This window comes from Rattus norvegicus, chromosome 9 (genome assembly GCF_021556685.1).
Source record: "Rattus norvegicus strain SHRSP/BbbUtx chromosome 9, alternate assembly SHRSP_T2T, whole genome shotgun sequence".
In the NCBI taxonomy this organism is placed as follows: Eukaryota; Metazoa; Chordata; class Mammalia; order Rodentia; family Muridae; genus Rattus; species Rattus norvegicus.
In genome coordinates this window covers 78,927,647-78,942,850 of record NC_141542.1, presented here as the reverse complement: position 1 = coordinate 78,942,850, position 15,204 = coordinate 78,927,647, and the positions used below count along the sequence as shown (strand labels likewise).

At 42.0% G+C, this 15,204-nt stretch overlaps 1 protein-coding gene across 1 annotated transcript in view; it reads right to left on the bottom strand.

Moving 5' to 3' along the window:
• The window catches only part of Pard3b (par-3 family cell polarity regulator beta), a 1,028,371-nt gene that overhangs the window by 286,621 nt on the left and 726,546 nt on the right, over positions 1-15,204 (bottom strand). The window contains 2 exon segments of the mRNA NM_001191808.3: positions 12,127-12,364; positions 13,089-13,295. Of these exon segments, the coding sequence (NP_001178737.1) occupies positions 12,127-12,364; positions 13,089-13,295 (445 nt within the window).

Sequence of the window (15,204 nt, the reverse complement as noted above, 5' to 3'; positions counted from 1 at the left end):
CCAGTAGGAAGCATTGCATGCAAAGGTCTCCCCTAGCGACCCTGTTCTTCCAGCAAAGTCCTACCTTGTAAAGGGTCCACAGCCTTCAGAACATCATTATAGGCACATTTCACACTCAGATAGAATCCTTAACAAGCACTTACAAGCAGAGTTGAGATTTGTTTCCAACTAGAATTTCCGAAGATCTCCTTTTTCTACCATGTTATATTACATTTCAATATAGAGGTGTTTATTAAGTGTCTGCTGATGGTAGTTGTGATAGGATGGACTGAAATGAAGAAAGGAGGAAGCAAGTCAATGTAGTTCAGGACAATCAATCAAACTGCAGTGAGGGGAGGGGCAATGGATTAGAACACACAGAAGGGCGAGGCAGTACTTTTCACATATCAGTGGAATTGACTAGTGGGACGGTGAGGATAGGGAGGGAGGACACATTCCAGATGTCATGGGATTCCTGGTATTACATCAAACATAATTAGGAAAGTCAGCCTAAGCTGGTGACTTCCATGGGTAGATTACCAATTAGATTTTAGACTTGTTGAAGCTGAGGTTGAAAATAGCCAATAGTTTGAGAAACAAATTGGATCGTGTCCAAAGCCTTGGTGGCTATTAGAGCCCAATAGTGTTTATATACCTCCTATCTATTTTCCAATTTAAGTAATGTATCTCTTATCTGTTTTTAATTGCTCTGGGAAGTCTTCTTTCTTGTTTTATGAGCAAAACAGTTATAGTTACTGTGCTCAAGATTTGAGCCTTTCCCCTTAATTATGAGCTGGCTCATGCTATAAAATTACTATTTTGATGTCACCTGAAGACATCCAATCCAATCAGAAATCCAATAGATGGCAAGAGTAAATAAATGGCGGGTGTCCAGGACCTTTTGGAGGCCAACACAATGATAGTGATGGAGAGAGTCAGTATCGGTACTGGGTTGAGCTGTGGCTCTGGGTACTGCTTCGTGCTGCAGTCACCTCCAAGGAAAACCACTCGCCACTCTCATTGCCCATGCGGGTGGAAGGTGGACGTTAGTAAATTACATCGAACGTTTCAGATAAAAGGTGCTAATCAAAGATCTGATTCTACCCTACCCTAGGCAAACTATTAAATCTCAACATGTCATTACCTAATTGTGTTAAGTAAACATCTTACAAGGACATGACATTGTGCTGGACTTGGGGCAAGGCCTATTAGGCAAATGCATCCCCACTAGGAAATTCCGAGTGTTTGTATATACAGATAAAACTGTTTAGTGTGCTTTATTAGTTACTTAATGTGAGTATGCAAATAAGTCCATCAAAAAATCGTCTGCATTTTATTAATCTAGCCTCTTTAATGATTATATTTCATCTTAAATGCTAATGACATTTATTTATGATTGTGTACCTTCCATTTGAGTGCCTGTACAGGTTCCTTTTAGCATATCAATTGCTTCAAAAGTTAAACCACTGGACTTTCGTCCTGATCTGTTAACAAATCTAAACCTCATTATCCCAGAATGAGATAAAGTGGTGTATTCTCCTCCAGTGCTGTTGGGTAATTTGCATTAACGTAATGGGAGTTGGGCAGGCATATTAAGAGCAGAAGGAACCCTAATTAAACAAATAAGCCTTTTGGTTGACACCCTATGTGATCACTCTTTACTGAGATAAGTATGAGAAAATCAAATCACCCTACCGCTTTGGGCAGCAGAGAACGGGAGCTGCAGAATAATCAAGATTACACGGAGTAGGAAGGAACAGCAATGAGCAGTGATCAGACTTTGGAAAGAAGGTAGCCATCCATTCTCATATTAATTAACTCTATACAGGGCCCTCGTCCTTCCATGAACACATCCTCAGAAAACAGAGGGATAAACAAACATTTGCAGACATGCTGGAGAGCTGAAAAAAATTATTAAAGCCGTAGAGCAAACAAGCCTGCCCGCTGGGAACCCTAGCCTCTCATTTCTCTTTGTGCCCCAGCTGATGAGTAGCCCTTGTGCCTCAGATTCTTTTAGTTAGCAATAAGCCTAGATGGTGTAGAGCATTTATAGATACTGCTGTCCTTTCTATCACTCACATACTTCTTTAAGTCCTCATGCCCACAATCCACCCACATTGTGGTGCTAATTTCCCCCCCTTGTGCTCAGGTACAGACTAACAAAAACTCAGATGTATGACATGCAAATGAACTGTTATCAGCTATCACACCACTGGGTTTAATGGAAGTCGGTAGGTTACTGCCTCTAGTTTGCAATTCCATTACAAGCTCCAAGCTACTCATAGAGAGTGTATTTCCAGCCAAGACCTGCAGTTGCAATCACGAAAAGAAAAGTGATGGTTATGGTGTCCCCCCCGCCTGAATTTAAAAAAAAAATTAAAAAAGTTAAGGTTGGATTTAATTTGAAAAAATTTGGCAAATTAACAAAATGAAGCAACAAAATTTTTATGATTCATCTTGTGAAAAATAAAGTAAATAATATTTAAAGGCTTATTTTTAGTCACGCGTGCGTGAACTACTGCATTCAGGTCCTGGCCATTGAACTTGAGTCCTCTGCACAGCAATACAAACTCTAAACTCCAAACAACTGAACCATCATCTCCCCAGCCTTCAAGAGTAAATAGTTAAAGATGAATTTAGGAGAGAAAATACCGTTACTAAGGGACAAAACCTGACCTCTCTTCTATGCTGATGGGGGTTAACATCCGTTTCCTTCCCTTGCAATCAGGGACGGTCATGGAGAACAATGGATGGCCGCATTTAAAGTAAGTAGCCATTCACCATACACTGTTTTTTTTTTCCTCATACTTCTCACAGGCATTATATATACAGCTACTTTATCCTGATCATAAGGCATTCTCAATGTACTTCTATATTCAACTTACAGCCATATTAAGAACTTTGGCCTTTATTTTTCATTTGAGATTTCATGTTTCAAATGGCTTGAACTTCATGAAACAAAGCACCTAAACTCTAGCCTGTGGCTTGCCCTTTTGCCTTTGGGGAGATGCCTGTTAAAATTTCATTGGACTGACTGCATTAGCAGGGCTGCCCTTCATGCTCATAAAGCTGAAGGGCTACCCAGATGTTTACAGCCACTATCTGGAAAGAGGTAATGACAGGCTGTGGCCACATTACATTTATTGTACACGAGACCTGTAACAGCCATTATGGGATCAAGGCAGAGAGGACAAATATAGCACACATGCCATGTCCCTGGTGACTTGAGTATTCAGTCTCTCTCTAACCCAATTTAAAAATCAAGTCAAAATGTATCTTGATGGACAACATCAGAGCAGCCATGTACTAAGAACTATCCAAGCCTGAACCCATCTGCACACTGTGCACTGAGACTGTACTTAAATAGAAAGGTAAGAAAATAAAGCATCGAGCTTTTGGGTGAGTCCACCCTTGATTTGTATTCAGCAATGGAAAGTTTTGTCTTCTACCCCGTGGTTAAGTAAAGCTTAAAAACAGTTCACAGTTACTCTTGGAAAGGGGTGACCCAGAGCATATGAAATATAAATGAGCGAATGATTTGAGCGATGGCATTTCTCCCATTACTTTATTATGCAAACTGTTCAGGTGAGAGAGAAGAAGCACCATGCCCATTTGAATTACAAAACAGCAATTCAGGGGAAATGAAACAGTGGAAGGGAAAGTTTGTGGGCTCTGAGTAGGTCTAGCTTGAGACAAAGGGTTTGTCTGGAGTAAATCCAAAGGGAGGAAACAGGGAGAGAAGCCTATAATTTCATAAAGGAAGACCCATGAGTGGGCAACAGGTGGAGAGACAACGTGAGAAATGCAAATCCAAACCCCAACAAGACATCACCTCAAGTATCAAAAAAGAGCAGTAGCAAGGAATGGTGGTAGGCGCTTGCCGTCCTAACACTTGGGAGACTAAGATAGGAGGATCGTATCTAGTGAGCCCTTGTCTCAACTGAAACATTACAGAAATGACAGAAACCATTACTAGCAAGAATGTGGAGAAAAGTGAAGCCTTGCACACTACTGGTGGAAATATGAATTATTTAGGTATTGTGGAAGACATTATGGAGATTTATCATCTCCTAGAAACTATAACTACCATATGATATCCAGGTAGAAATCCTGCTTCTGGAAATATATTTAAAAGCAATGAAAGGAGTACATTAAAAATAAATCTACACCTCCATGATTATTGCAACACTATTCATAATAGCAAAGAAACAGAATAAACTACACATTGGCCAGATAATAAGTGGACAAAGGAAATGTAACATACCTGCACACATTTACACACACACACACACGTGCACACACGCACACACACATACACACACACACACACACACACACACACACACACACACACACACACACAACCATTTACCATTCTTGGAAAGAAGGGTTGAAATTGCAGTGGTTTGGACAGGTTGGAATGTTGCAGTTCTAGTGTCTAATTATACCTTAGCTCAGGCTAGCTTCAGCCCTCGTACAGCCATTCTTTGCCCACTTCTCTGTTACAGGTAACATTTTGTGACGAATAGAGAAAACCTTTTGGAAGTTTTTAACGTATCAGATCACCAGATTCTATCAACTCAAAGCTAAGCGTGTCACCACATAGCATCTTAGGCCCACAGAAGACTCCACAACTAGCTTTTTCCATGTGCCCACCAATTTATGTTAAAATTGCTTTGATTATGACTTTCATAAAGTGGCTTCCACATTGGAGCATGGAACATGAAGTAACCACGCTCTGCATTTTCCAGATCTGGGTAAATCGGATTTGGCTCTAGAATAAACTCTTTCCTTTTGAGGTGAGAGCTGTGTTTGTTTAGTGCATTGTAAGAGATGACAGGAAGAAGGAAACATTCTTACATGAGATAAACCAGGCACAGAAGGATAAACACCATGGAGCCCTCACAAGTCAAGTATAAAAGATTGTAAATTTACGGAAACAGAGAAATGGTTGTTACCAGAAGCAAGGCAGTGTGAGGGTTGGGATATTTTTGCTCGAGTAGGTAGACTAGTAACTCTGAGAGTAGTGTCTTCATAGACACAGAAAAGGTAAGTGTGTGAAGTTATACATCCGTCTATCAATACATGCTGTATATAATAAATAATATACTGAAATACACAACAAGCATTAGTATCTATCAAGTCAGACACTCCACAGACAGCTAGCTTACTTCCATAAACCACTCCACTGAAATGTCGCATCAGCATGGGGAGGATATGAGGGCTCAGTGCAGGCCAGGGAGCCTGCAAGGAAGAGGTTTTAACTAGGTTCCACACGAGCCTGGTGGCAGTAGTGACTGTGTAATTGTATGCGTAGCAATGGCATGGGGGCCGTGTGTCTGGCATTCCTAAGACATGCACACCACGACTCCTCTTTACAGCCTGTTCCTAGTTAAATAAAACACACAGTACATTTCACAGAGGAACGGACAAAGTGTGTGCCATAGTGCAGGCCAAGCTCAGAAACGTTGATAGATAGTTCTAAGGGTTTAAAAAATACCTTTATGGTTTATAATGTAGGATTCTTAAAAGAAAAGAAACTAAGCAATATCTGAAGCTGAGTGAAGAAGAAATGATACAGAACATCCAACTACTGGATCAGGAAGAGTAGGGCTGATACATCGAGCTTGAAATCAATGTCTCCTCTTATCCTGAAGACCACTCCTCTCCCAATGCCTAACTCAGTACCGCAGGGCTCTGCATACAGGACGTTTGTTGAACTCTACACGCTGCTTTTTGTTGCAGTTATAAAATTTGTTTACAGAAAACCCTTACATTCCTATGCTGCAGAGGGGGAAAGGAAAAAGAAAAAGAAATAAAAGTGAGCTGGCTTCTGTGTCAGTGTGCACTGTTCAAATAATCTATCTGCTGAAAATTCCACAAAGCTCGGGGACACAGTCTGTTAGGCCGCAGACACTTGCAGTATGGGAGGATGCTAGCCCCTCTTCAGTCTCCCCACAGCGCCTACTGTGGTCTGCAATCACCTTCACCTCTCTGCACCAGGCATGACTTCTCTATTCTCTCACCTTTTCTGGGATGTAAATCCTGTAGGAGCCATGGTCTGGCTTCTCCTTCAGAATTATGTTAGTCTAGAAGGTGCTGCTCTGTACCAGAGTGCCAGAGCTGTCTTGGAGAATGTCCCTTTGCTCCCTGGGTACTTCATAGTTAAAAACAGCTTGTATGTTGATGTGACATTTTCCTTGTTTTGTACTAAACACAGCAGGAGAAACCCGTATTTATCGTTGACTTTTCCTTTATTATGACGGGCAAGTGCGATGGTAGCTGGGGTTTCACTGCTTGCTATCCATTTCCCAGGGCAACACCTCATCTAAAGGCAGGACTTTAATGCATATTGGTGAGTAAACAAAAGAATGATTATTAATGTATTTGGTAAAGATGAAGTAGTCAATAAATGTTATTAATAAAATGAATATGGGCAAACAAAATTTAAAGCAGACAAAATTAAAAACCTTCCTAACAGCATGATATACATTTTGATAATCTATGGGGAAGAATCTAACTAAACACAATTCCTTTAGGACAAAAGCCTAGAAAAGGTAGAGAAAAATGAACTTAATCAGCTAGAAGATGGGCTTAGTACAATGTTGGCTAAACAAGCATGAGGAACTTAGTTCAAATCCCAGCACCTACATGAAAAGAAAAAAATGGAGCACACACCTAGAATCATAGTGCTAGAGGAGAAGAGATGAGGATCCCTGAGAAGTGGGGTGTTCAGTGTAGCTTAGTTGGTAAACTCCATGCTGTTTCAAGAAAAAATGAGTAGAGAGCAAGTAAGAAAACATCAACATCTGGCTCCTATATGTGAACCTTCACACATAATGTGCATACACACACCAGAAAGCTCAACAAGACATGTATGCATTCACTACATGTGTGTACACAGATACAGATAGACACAGACACACACAGACACAGACTCAGACACACACACACACACACACACACACACACACACACACACAAGGAAAATGAACTTATACCACTTCAAGCCTTTTATTTAGTGTCCAGAACAAATTGACAGTTCATGGATTTGAAGAGTGACTTAGACTCTTAAGGAAGACAGCAGAAAGTGTTATATAAAAGGACTGGCTTGAAACATGAACAATTTCATTTCATTTAAGGACTATGAGAGACTGACAGGATTATTAAACAACCGAGAAATCAGGAAGGTGCTCGCTGGCTTTTCTACTCTAGGTGACATTAGTGTGGCCAAAGGGTATTTGGTACTGACTACATTGAACTTGTCTACTGACGGGTTTGAGCTTTGCCCTTTGGTTACAGGAGCCATGGCTATCCCTTCCGTAGAAACATATCTTGAACAACAGTGATACCCAAGGAAGATCATGAAGCAATGATTAGACTGTGCTTTGACCTGAGATAGATCAGTGAGGATCCTGAATCTCACATCAAGGTTTTCTTCTGAATGCAAGCTGCATTTGGTAAAAGTTTCCATTGATGACCAGATACAGGAGTTGCTGGCTTGACCCCACCCTAAGCTTTCCTTCTAGCCTTGAAAATACAAGCCAGAAGATGACAGGCATATGCCTTCCTGCATTGGTGGCAGCAAACACACCTGGCCTGTTTAAGAGCAGGGAGCAGATGAATCCTATGTGCATGTGCAGATCACCAGTGAGCCAAAAGCAGAACTCTGGCAAAGCATGTGCAGAAATCCTGACCTCCTTCTTAGCAGCCTCCTGTGTGCCCGAATGTGGCTGCCTTTCTGTCTGTGTGAATTTTGCTCAGAGCATCCCTGGAGCCCTATCCTGCATGCTACCACCCTGTGTTCAAGTGCAGGTCCCAGTAAAGCCTTGTTCAGATGTTGTCATCTGCCTCTTAGTGATCTCCATCTCAAGGGAAGGAATCCTTGGATGAGCTGCTAACACGAAGAGATGGTAACGTGAAAAGGACCTGAACATTGTCTTTGTCTGTATCAAAATTTTCTGCAGCAAAAGATTAACAGCAAAGCCATCAAAGGTCTCTCCCAGCAACAAGTAAACAGAGTTTATAAGGTAACTGCCAAAGTTGGAAGGTTTTGGAGTTGAGCATTTTCCCACATAACTTATAGCCTTTGCAAGAGCCAAGCTTGACTCATGCAAGGAGATAATTTAAAATCAGCAAATCATAACAACATATAAACCAGACAACGGGTAGAAAGATGAATGGCATAAACCCCTCAAAGCTTTTCTAGCAGGAACAGGAGTGGGTGAGATTAAGAAATAACCTTAGTTCTTCTGCTCTGTACTATCAACATGATTGGAATGGCTAATATTGGTACAGTAAAAACACTTGGCTGTTTAGTAGCAAGAATAAGGAAGGCCACCACTAACACCCACAGTTGTAGGATGAGGAAAGGGGGCAGGATTTAAGGCCCCACTGACCCTCCTTGGCTAGGCGCCACTATCCATGGAAAAACTGCAGACACTACCGGCAGAGCCTATGTTCAGGAATGCATTAGAGCAGGGCAGACAATGGGGAAAATAATGCATATTTAAGTCACATCTAACTCTAAGAGAACCTTAGAGCAATCAATCTTCTTTTAAATAAGAAAGAAGCTAAGTCAATAGCATGTGAGTAACAGATGAGAATTAAAGCAAAATCTGTTGGCTAAGGGTAACAGCTTTTGTGTTCTCTGTTGCTGAGAGCGTGCGTGTAGCAGCGACTCCAATATGCTCACCAACGCAGATGCAAAAGGCTATGGAAAACAGTTGCTATTTTTATACCGAAGATAAAAATCTAACATCACCTCTCAGTTCTTAATTTTGTTAGTGCGGTGAAAGCGAACAAAAGGCAGGGTGCTGTGTGTCTGGAGGACCCAGGGCCTGTGGCTCCAGCTATGTGGAGATAGGGACCATATTGGGAAAAGGGGGAAGAGCTGGCCCTGTCTAGTGGGCTCGAGTACAGAGCTACCCACGTAACAGAAAATGTAGTCAGTGTTTAACTTGGTGACAGTCTTAGATACAGGCCCTGTGAATCTGTGGTAGCTTTCATATTTATAGATCATTACAGCTAAATCATTGTTTTTTTCTTTAATACCCTGAAGAGGAAACTTGTCGTTATAAATTACTGTGACATTGTAAAAGCAGTAATAATACTTATGATAATGACTGTGCTGGTTTTCATTGATACTGTAAGCAATTAGTACAATCTTAGGGGCTTGAATAATGCATATGGGTGAAAATTCAAGGGCTGGCCAGAGGGAAGCCATCTCCTCATCCTTTGTAGCCTACACAGCCACCCACATCCGTTGGCTCATGTTCACTTCAGTCTATTTTCATAGCAATAATACTGCATTACTTTGCACCACCTTTGCTTCTCATACCTTCCATTTCTGCTTCTAAGACCTTGAGATTACACCTGGCTCTCTGGGGAAACTCAGGCCTCAGCTCAGGGCCAGCAGAAAGATGTGTCTCACTGAGTCATTAGACCACGGGCCATGTAGAGAGTATTATGAGGCATGGCTTCAGGTTGAACTCCTTAAGAAGGCTAAAAGTAGAATGTGGTACGTGTGCTAGGTACTACATGATCAAACTAAGCTTAGAAATGGGCAAGTTTTCAAAATATCAGAACGATCAAAGTAACCGATCAAAAAGAGAGCCTGTCACTCTGAGACACCATGGTAAGGAAGTCTCTTCTTCTATAGCTCTGGAAGAAAGCTGTTTATAGTGGTCAATCCACTTTGTGTTCCTTGTTTATGCTTTTTTAATCCTTTCGCTATTTGTGAAGCCCACACCTTCTGCTTAGGTATCCAAGTGTCTTTCATCTATAGGTGGGATGTGCCCTCATTCACAAATCAGTAACGTAATGTTTGATCTTCAAATTTGGAATATTAATCTTTGATAGTCAAATGATTTCCAGGGCATCAGATCTGCTAAGGTAATGTCATGAATTGAAAAAGAATGGCCCTCGTGGGTTCATATGTTTGAATACTTTGTTCCTAGTTGGTAGAACTGTTTAAGAAGGATTAGGAGGTGTGGCCTTGTTGGAGGAAGTGTGTACCTGGAGGTGGCCTTTGAGGATTCAAAAGAATCCTGCCATGTTTAGTGCTTTCTGATTGTAGTTTTAATCTATGAACTCTTGGTTCTTCTTGTCACTGCGCCTTTGTACCGCCATCATGGACCCTAGCCATTTGAAGTCTATTCAAACACTTTCTCTTATAAGTTATATTGGTCATGGTGTTTTACCATGAATCTCTGTGAGTTTGAAGCCAGCTGGGTTTTCAAAGTAAGGACAGCTAGGGCTACTCCTTTTTACTGCCTCCCTCCCCAAATAAAAAGACTTTGAGGAGCATACTGGAGCAGCATTGTTTGAACACTGGATATGCAACAAGTTGGCTCAGAGCAGTCTATACAATTTGTGTCCCTTAAATGTTACTTTCCAGTTCCTAGAGTACATACACACACAAAGGAAAAGAAAAGGAAGGAAGGGAGGAAAAGAAAAGGAAGGAAGGGAGGAAAAGATAGAATAAGATAATTGAACTTTCTTTCCTAACTAAAAATATCAGTTGAAGATTTGACATTGAAAACAACTAGTATCCTGTATCCCCCAGCATTTTAAGAGATATTTTAAAGGTTTTGCACAATATGGTCAAATTTATTAGATGTCATCTGTTCTTCATAGCAAAAAGGATGGAGATGGGCAGATTTGATAGGGAGTTACAGTAGTAAAGTAATGAAATGGGTACTCCACCTTACTTCTTGCTCCTGTAAACACAAGCTACAAGAAAATCCTCTGAGAATAAGGAAGTGATTTCATAAATCTGTCTGCTTTGTGACAAGCAAACGTGCTTTGATCTTCTGCCCTGACACAATGGCAAAGCACAGTGTAATGTTGAGAGGGTCTGGATAGTCCTTCTAGGTAGGAAGGCAGGCTGGTGCCTGGGTCACATGGAGGAGTCTTACGAAGCGACACTGCTATGACACTCACGTCACTGGCAGAGGGGAAGGGAGATGAGTGGAAACAAGCTGCCCTTGAGTGGTTAAGAGGGGTAAGGGATTGGTGACTGTAGCAGGCCAGGTAGCTGTACATAGCTAGAGGCTTCTCTGCCTGCATCCAAGATGACGACAGGGTAGATGCTGCCACCCCCACTGCTACGTATGTCAATGCCTTCTCTGCCTCTATATAAGAAGTTGGCCAGTTTGGGTAAGGAGACTCTAGGCGCACTGTCTGAGGTCAGGAGCTAAGGGCTAGCAGTCCTTAGGAAGTCAGCCATGAAAATGTTCTCCATTAGTAGCAACCCGTATAGTAAAGAGCTTCATGAACAATCCACAAAGGTGCTTACGTGAATAAACAAGTTACAACACTTTCCAGTATCCTACCCCTCACATGGTTCCACACATGGGAGAGTTGTGTCCAGGAAGGAGATATATTTTGGTTTACACTGGAGTAGCTGTGCAAACCTCTGGCCAATGACCAGAAGTCAGCCACAGTACTGGGATGCCAAAATGTAGAGGCGATAGCTTCACAGGAGTGTATTTTAGAGGACAGCTGTATGAGAAGAAGCAAACTGTGTTCTGACTATGTGCTCGGTGCTGTTAGCCCCTGAGTCCACTGCATGTGCCACCTTACCTCCCAGCCCTGCAGAGCCCTCAGGAAGTTATAATGTTAGCCTCAGTCGGAAAGGAAGGGAGGAAGGATACATGAAACCTATGGCTGAGATGTGGAAGATCATAGGTTGAGGCCAGGATCGGACGGCCCTTATCCCAGGTGCATCACTACTTTGTCACATGCCTTTGTAGGTGACAGCTACTATGTTGATGATCTGAGTATCAGAAGTCACAGAAGGATGGGGTAATTCCAGCCTCTTTCTTTCACTGTGCAGAGAGATCAAACAGGGAACACTTCCTACTGAGTGTTGGGCCTTTCTTGACAACAGGTTTATGACAGCTGCAAGTCATCAACACAAGCTTCAGAGGACATCCAAAAGGCTTTTTGTGCCTTCTTCACACACACACACACACACACACACACACACACACACTACAGTCATAGCCTTGACTTTCACGAATGTCTTGATTTTTATAAATATAGCTGAGGATGAGAGGAGCCTTGAACCTTTTCCTGAGCATACACAATGGCGTGGTTTAGCCAGGAGAAACAATGCCAAGTGCCTTTGCAGCAGGCCCTTACCTCAGCATGGCGCCGAAGCCCTTCCTCTTCATTTTCCTCTCTGTGTCCTCATGTTCCTCTTTCTGCTTTTTTTCCTTGACTTTCATCTTGCCCTTTCCTTTTTTCTTCTCCTTCTCTTTTGTTTTTTTGACGTTCTTGGCTTTATTTTCCACATCATCTAGCTCAGGGTTTCCCTGAGGGGCAGACTCACAATTCAGAGCTGTGTGGCCCGAGCGAGAGCTCTTATCAGACAGACCATCTGTAGAGAGAAAAATCAATACCTGTGGTTAGGGGCACTTACCGTTAGTACATCTAAAATACGTCAAAATGTAAAATACAGAAGGAATACAAGTATTCCGTGTTCTACTGAACCACATGGCTACTGGTACCCTTTGAAGATAGGATTTCTTAGCCCTGGGTACTTGAAGCAAGGTCTGAGGCTAGGAGTGGGCCACATTGTTTGCTAGCTGGTAGCACAAAAGGCTTGAAATGTGCTAAAGCAGTAATCTCTCTGAAAGCTAGCTTGTTAACCTTGATCAGTTCAGAAAGCCCACATGCTGGGAAACAAACAGGGTGAGTTTCTTTCCCAAAGAGGTTTTTGAGTATAAATATAACCCACTGCTCCTATACAATTAATGCAGTCAGTCCTCTGGTTGATGCTGCTTTTAATGATTCAAATAAGAATGCCAAGAAATGCATGCTTAGTGCTCCTGCCTTAAGGGTAAATGACAGTTGGTCCTTCTAAAAAAGTGAAAGAATATTTTTCCAGTTTGCACTGTGAAATAAATTGCACATTGCATCCTCCAATCCAATGTTCCTTAAGCCAAAGGGCAAAACATATCAGGGAAATGAATTACTTTTAATATCAAAAATATAATTGTACTCCTTAAATCATTTTTTCAGTAGTTAAGTGCACATTTTCGCTTGCAATATGCAGATGATAATGAGATGAAGATCCCACTTAGGGGGGCATATGGCCTTACCAGCTTCTGCCTCTTCTGGCCCGTCGTAAGATTTGTCAATGGCTGCTCGGAAGCTCTCATTGCAGCCCCGGCCTCGCACCATGTGTGGTCTGGGTCTGTGGAAGGGCAGATCATTCTTCCTGACTTCAGCCACAGCAGTCTGTAGGCTCTCCAAGGAACTGGACTTTTTCAGGCCCAGGGTTGGACCAAAATCTTTGCCTGGAGAGTCTGGAAGAGAAAAGGTGAAAGGTCAGCCTTCTCCATGATAGAGTAGTATGCTATGGGGGAAGACTCATTACTCTGGGAATAGTTCTGTTTGGGCGGCTTAGAAAGGACTGCATTAAGTCAGTAAACACTGGTGGTTGGACTGCAGCTTTGCCAGTGTCTTGGGCCATCTTGGGGGAGTAAGCTGCCATCTCTGAACTCCAGTTAGCTTTTCTACAGCTGTGGTAAGCTTTTACATGACAGTATTTAAATTTTTATACACAGGGAAATTTACATATATGTGTATATATGCACACACAGGTATACATGCACGTGAACTTGAAAAGTCACTAAAGTTACAATAGATTATGTCTGAGAGAATATACATTCCACATCCACACATACAGTCAGAGAGGCACACAAAAACTCATAGAGATCTGCCTGCCTCTGCTTCTGGAGTATTGAGATCAAAGGTGTGGCCACCATTCCCAGGCCAAGTTTCCCAGACTCAGATCTACCTAACACACTCTGTGCTTCTCCTAAGTATGATCCAAGTCATCTCATCTGCTGTACCTATTACTACTGTCAGAGTTGGTTTATTTGGTTGGCCTGGAAATCAAGAACCACTAATCGTTAGAATTTTCATATTTAAATTCTTTACATTAACATAAGGACAATTAATGCACGGTGAATGAAATTTATTTAGTCTGTGAATAAAGCAAAGCAAGCAAGAACAGAGGTTCTCCTGGTGCTGCTGCTCCCATTCAAGTTCCATTTGGAATGCAGGAAAGGAGCCACCTTTTTATATAATAGACAATCACTGCACAGAGAAGTAAACCATAAGAGAGCTTCAAGTGCCTATCTTTTACCATAGACTATCTTCTTCTTGTACAGCTTTTCTTGCCTGAGGCCTGCTCCTCTCCACTCCATTCCTCAGCCTCCACTCCTGTTCCAGCCAGTGTCCTTATTATCAATAACAAGATTAAGTGATGGAAATATTAGTAGCCAAATGGTTGCTTACAAGATAGAAAGAATTCCATTAAGGCTTTTGTTTTAGCATTCGAGCTGTTCTAGCAAGGCCTAGCTACTCCTCTGCCTCCCAGTTACCAGGGAGACTACTGTCATCAAGAATATGCACCATGTTTCTGAAAACAATGACTGTGCAGCTTGTCCACAGATGTGACATGAGCATGTACAGAGCATCATGTATGTGTCTACTTCAGTGCACACCAACACCCTAAGGCTTGGCAAATACCTCTATTGCTTAGTATCACTATCCCTGTTTGCATTTCCAGTCCCACTGCCACCACGGATGTGACTCTAGTTTCCACTGTGTATGATAAGGGCTATAAGACAAGTCCAGGCGGCAGTGATAAGTCTCATGCGAGACCACACTGGGTGGGTGAGCAGCACATGCTGCCCCCTTTGCTGGAACATGTGAAGAGCCATAATGTACAGCATTCTCAGTGTGTGCCAAGCATCTTCCTGCCTTTTACTGATATTAACTTGCTATAATCCTTTCAGCTGTGGCATTGGTCCGAACAGTGGCATCGTTTGGGAGCTATGGAAACAAATTTGAGGTCTTAGGTATGCTAAGCAAATGGTCTATTACCAAACTAAATCCCTGGCCCCTGTTGGCATTGGTAGATGAGCAAATATAGGGTATATGTTAAAGTTACACACTTCATGTCCCCACTGGGCACGGAGCAGAGGCAGTCCAACTGCAGCCTTTCTGTTCTGTACCTTGAACTTTACAACCTCAGGATGTATTCTGTACTGGCCCTCTACTTGAGTATGGTCCAGGTTATTAAGCTGACCTACATTTTCCTCATGTCCAAAACAAAATTATTAGTTTAGATTAGCCTCAGAGCCCACCCAGTCAAGCTAGCAAGCTGCAAAAATTACATATTACTTCATGGTTTCATCATTAACT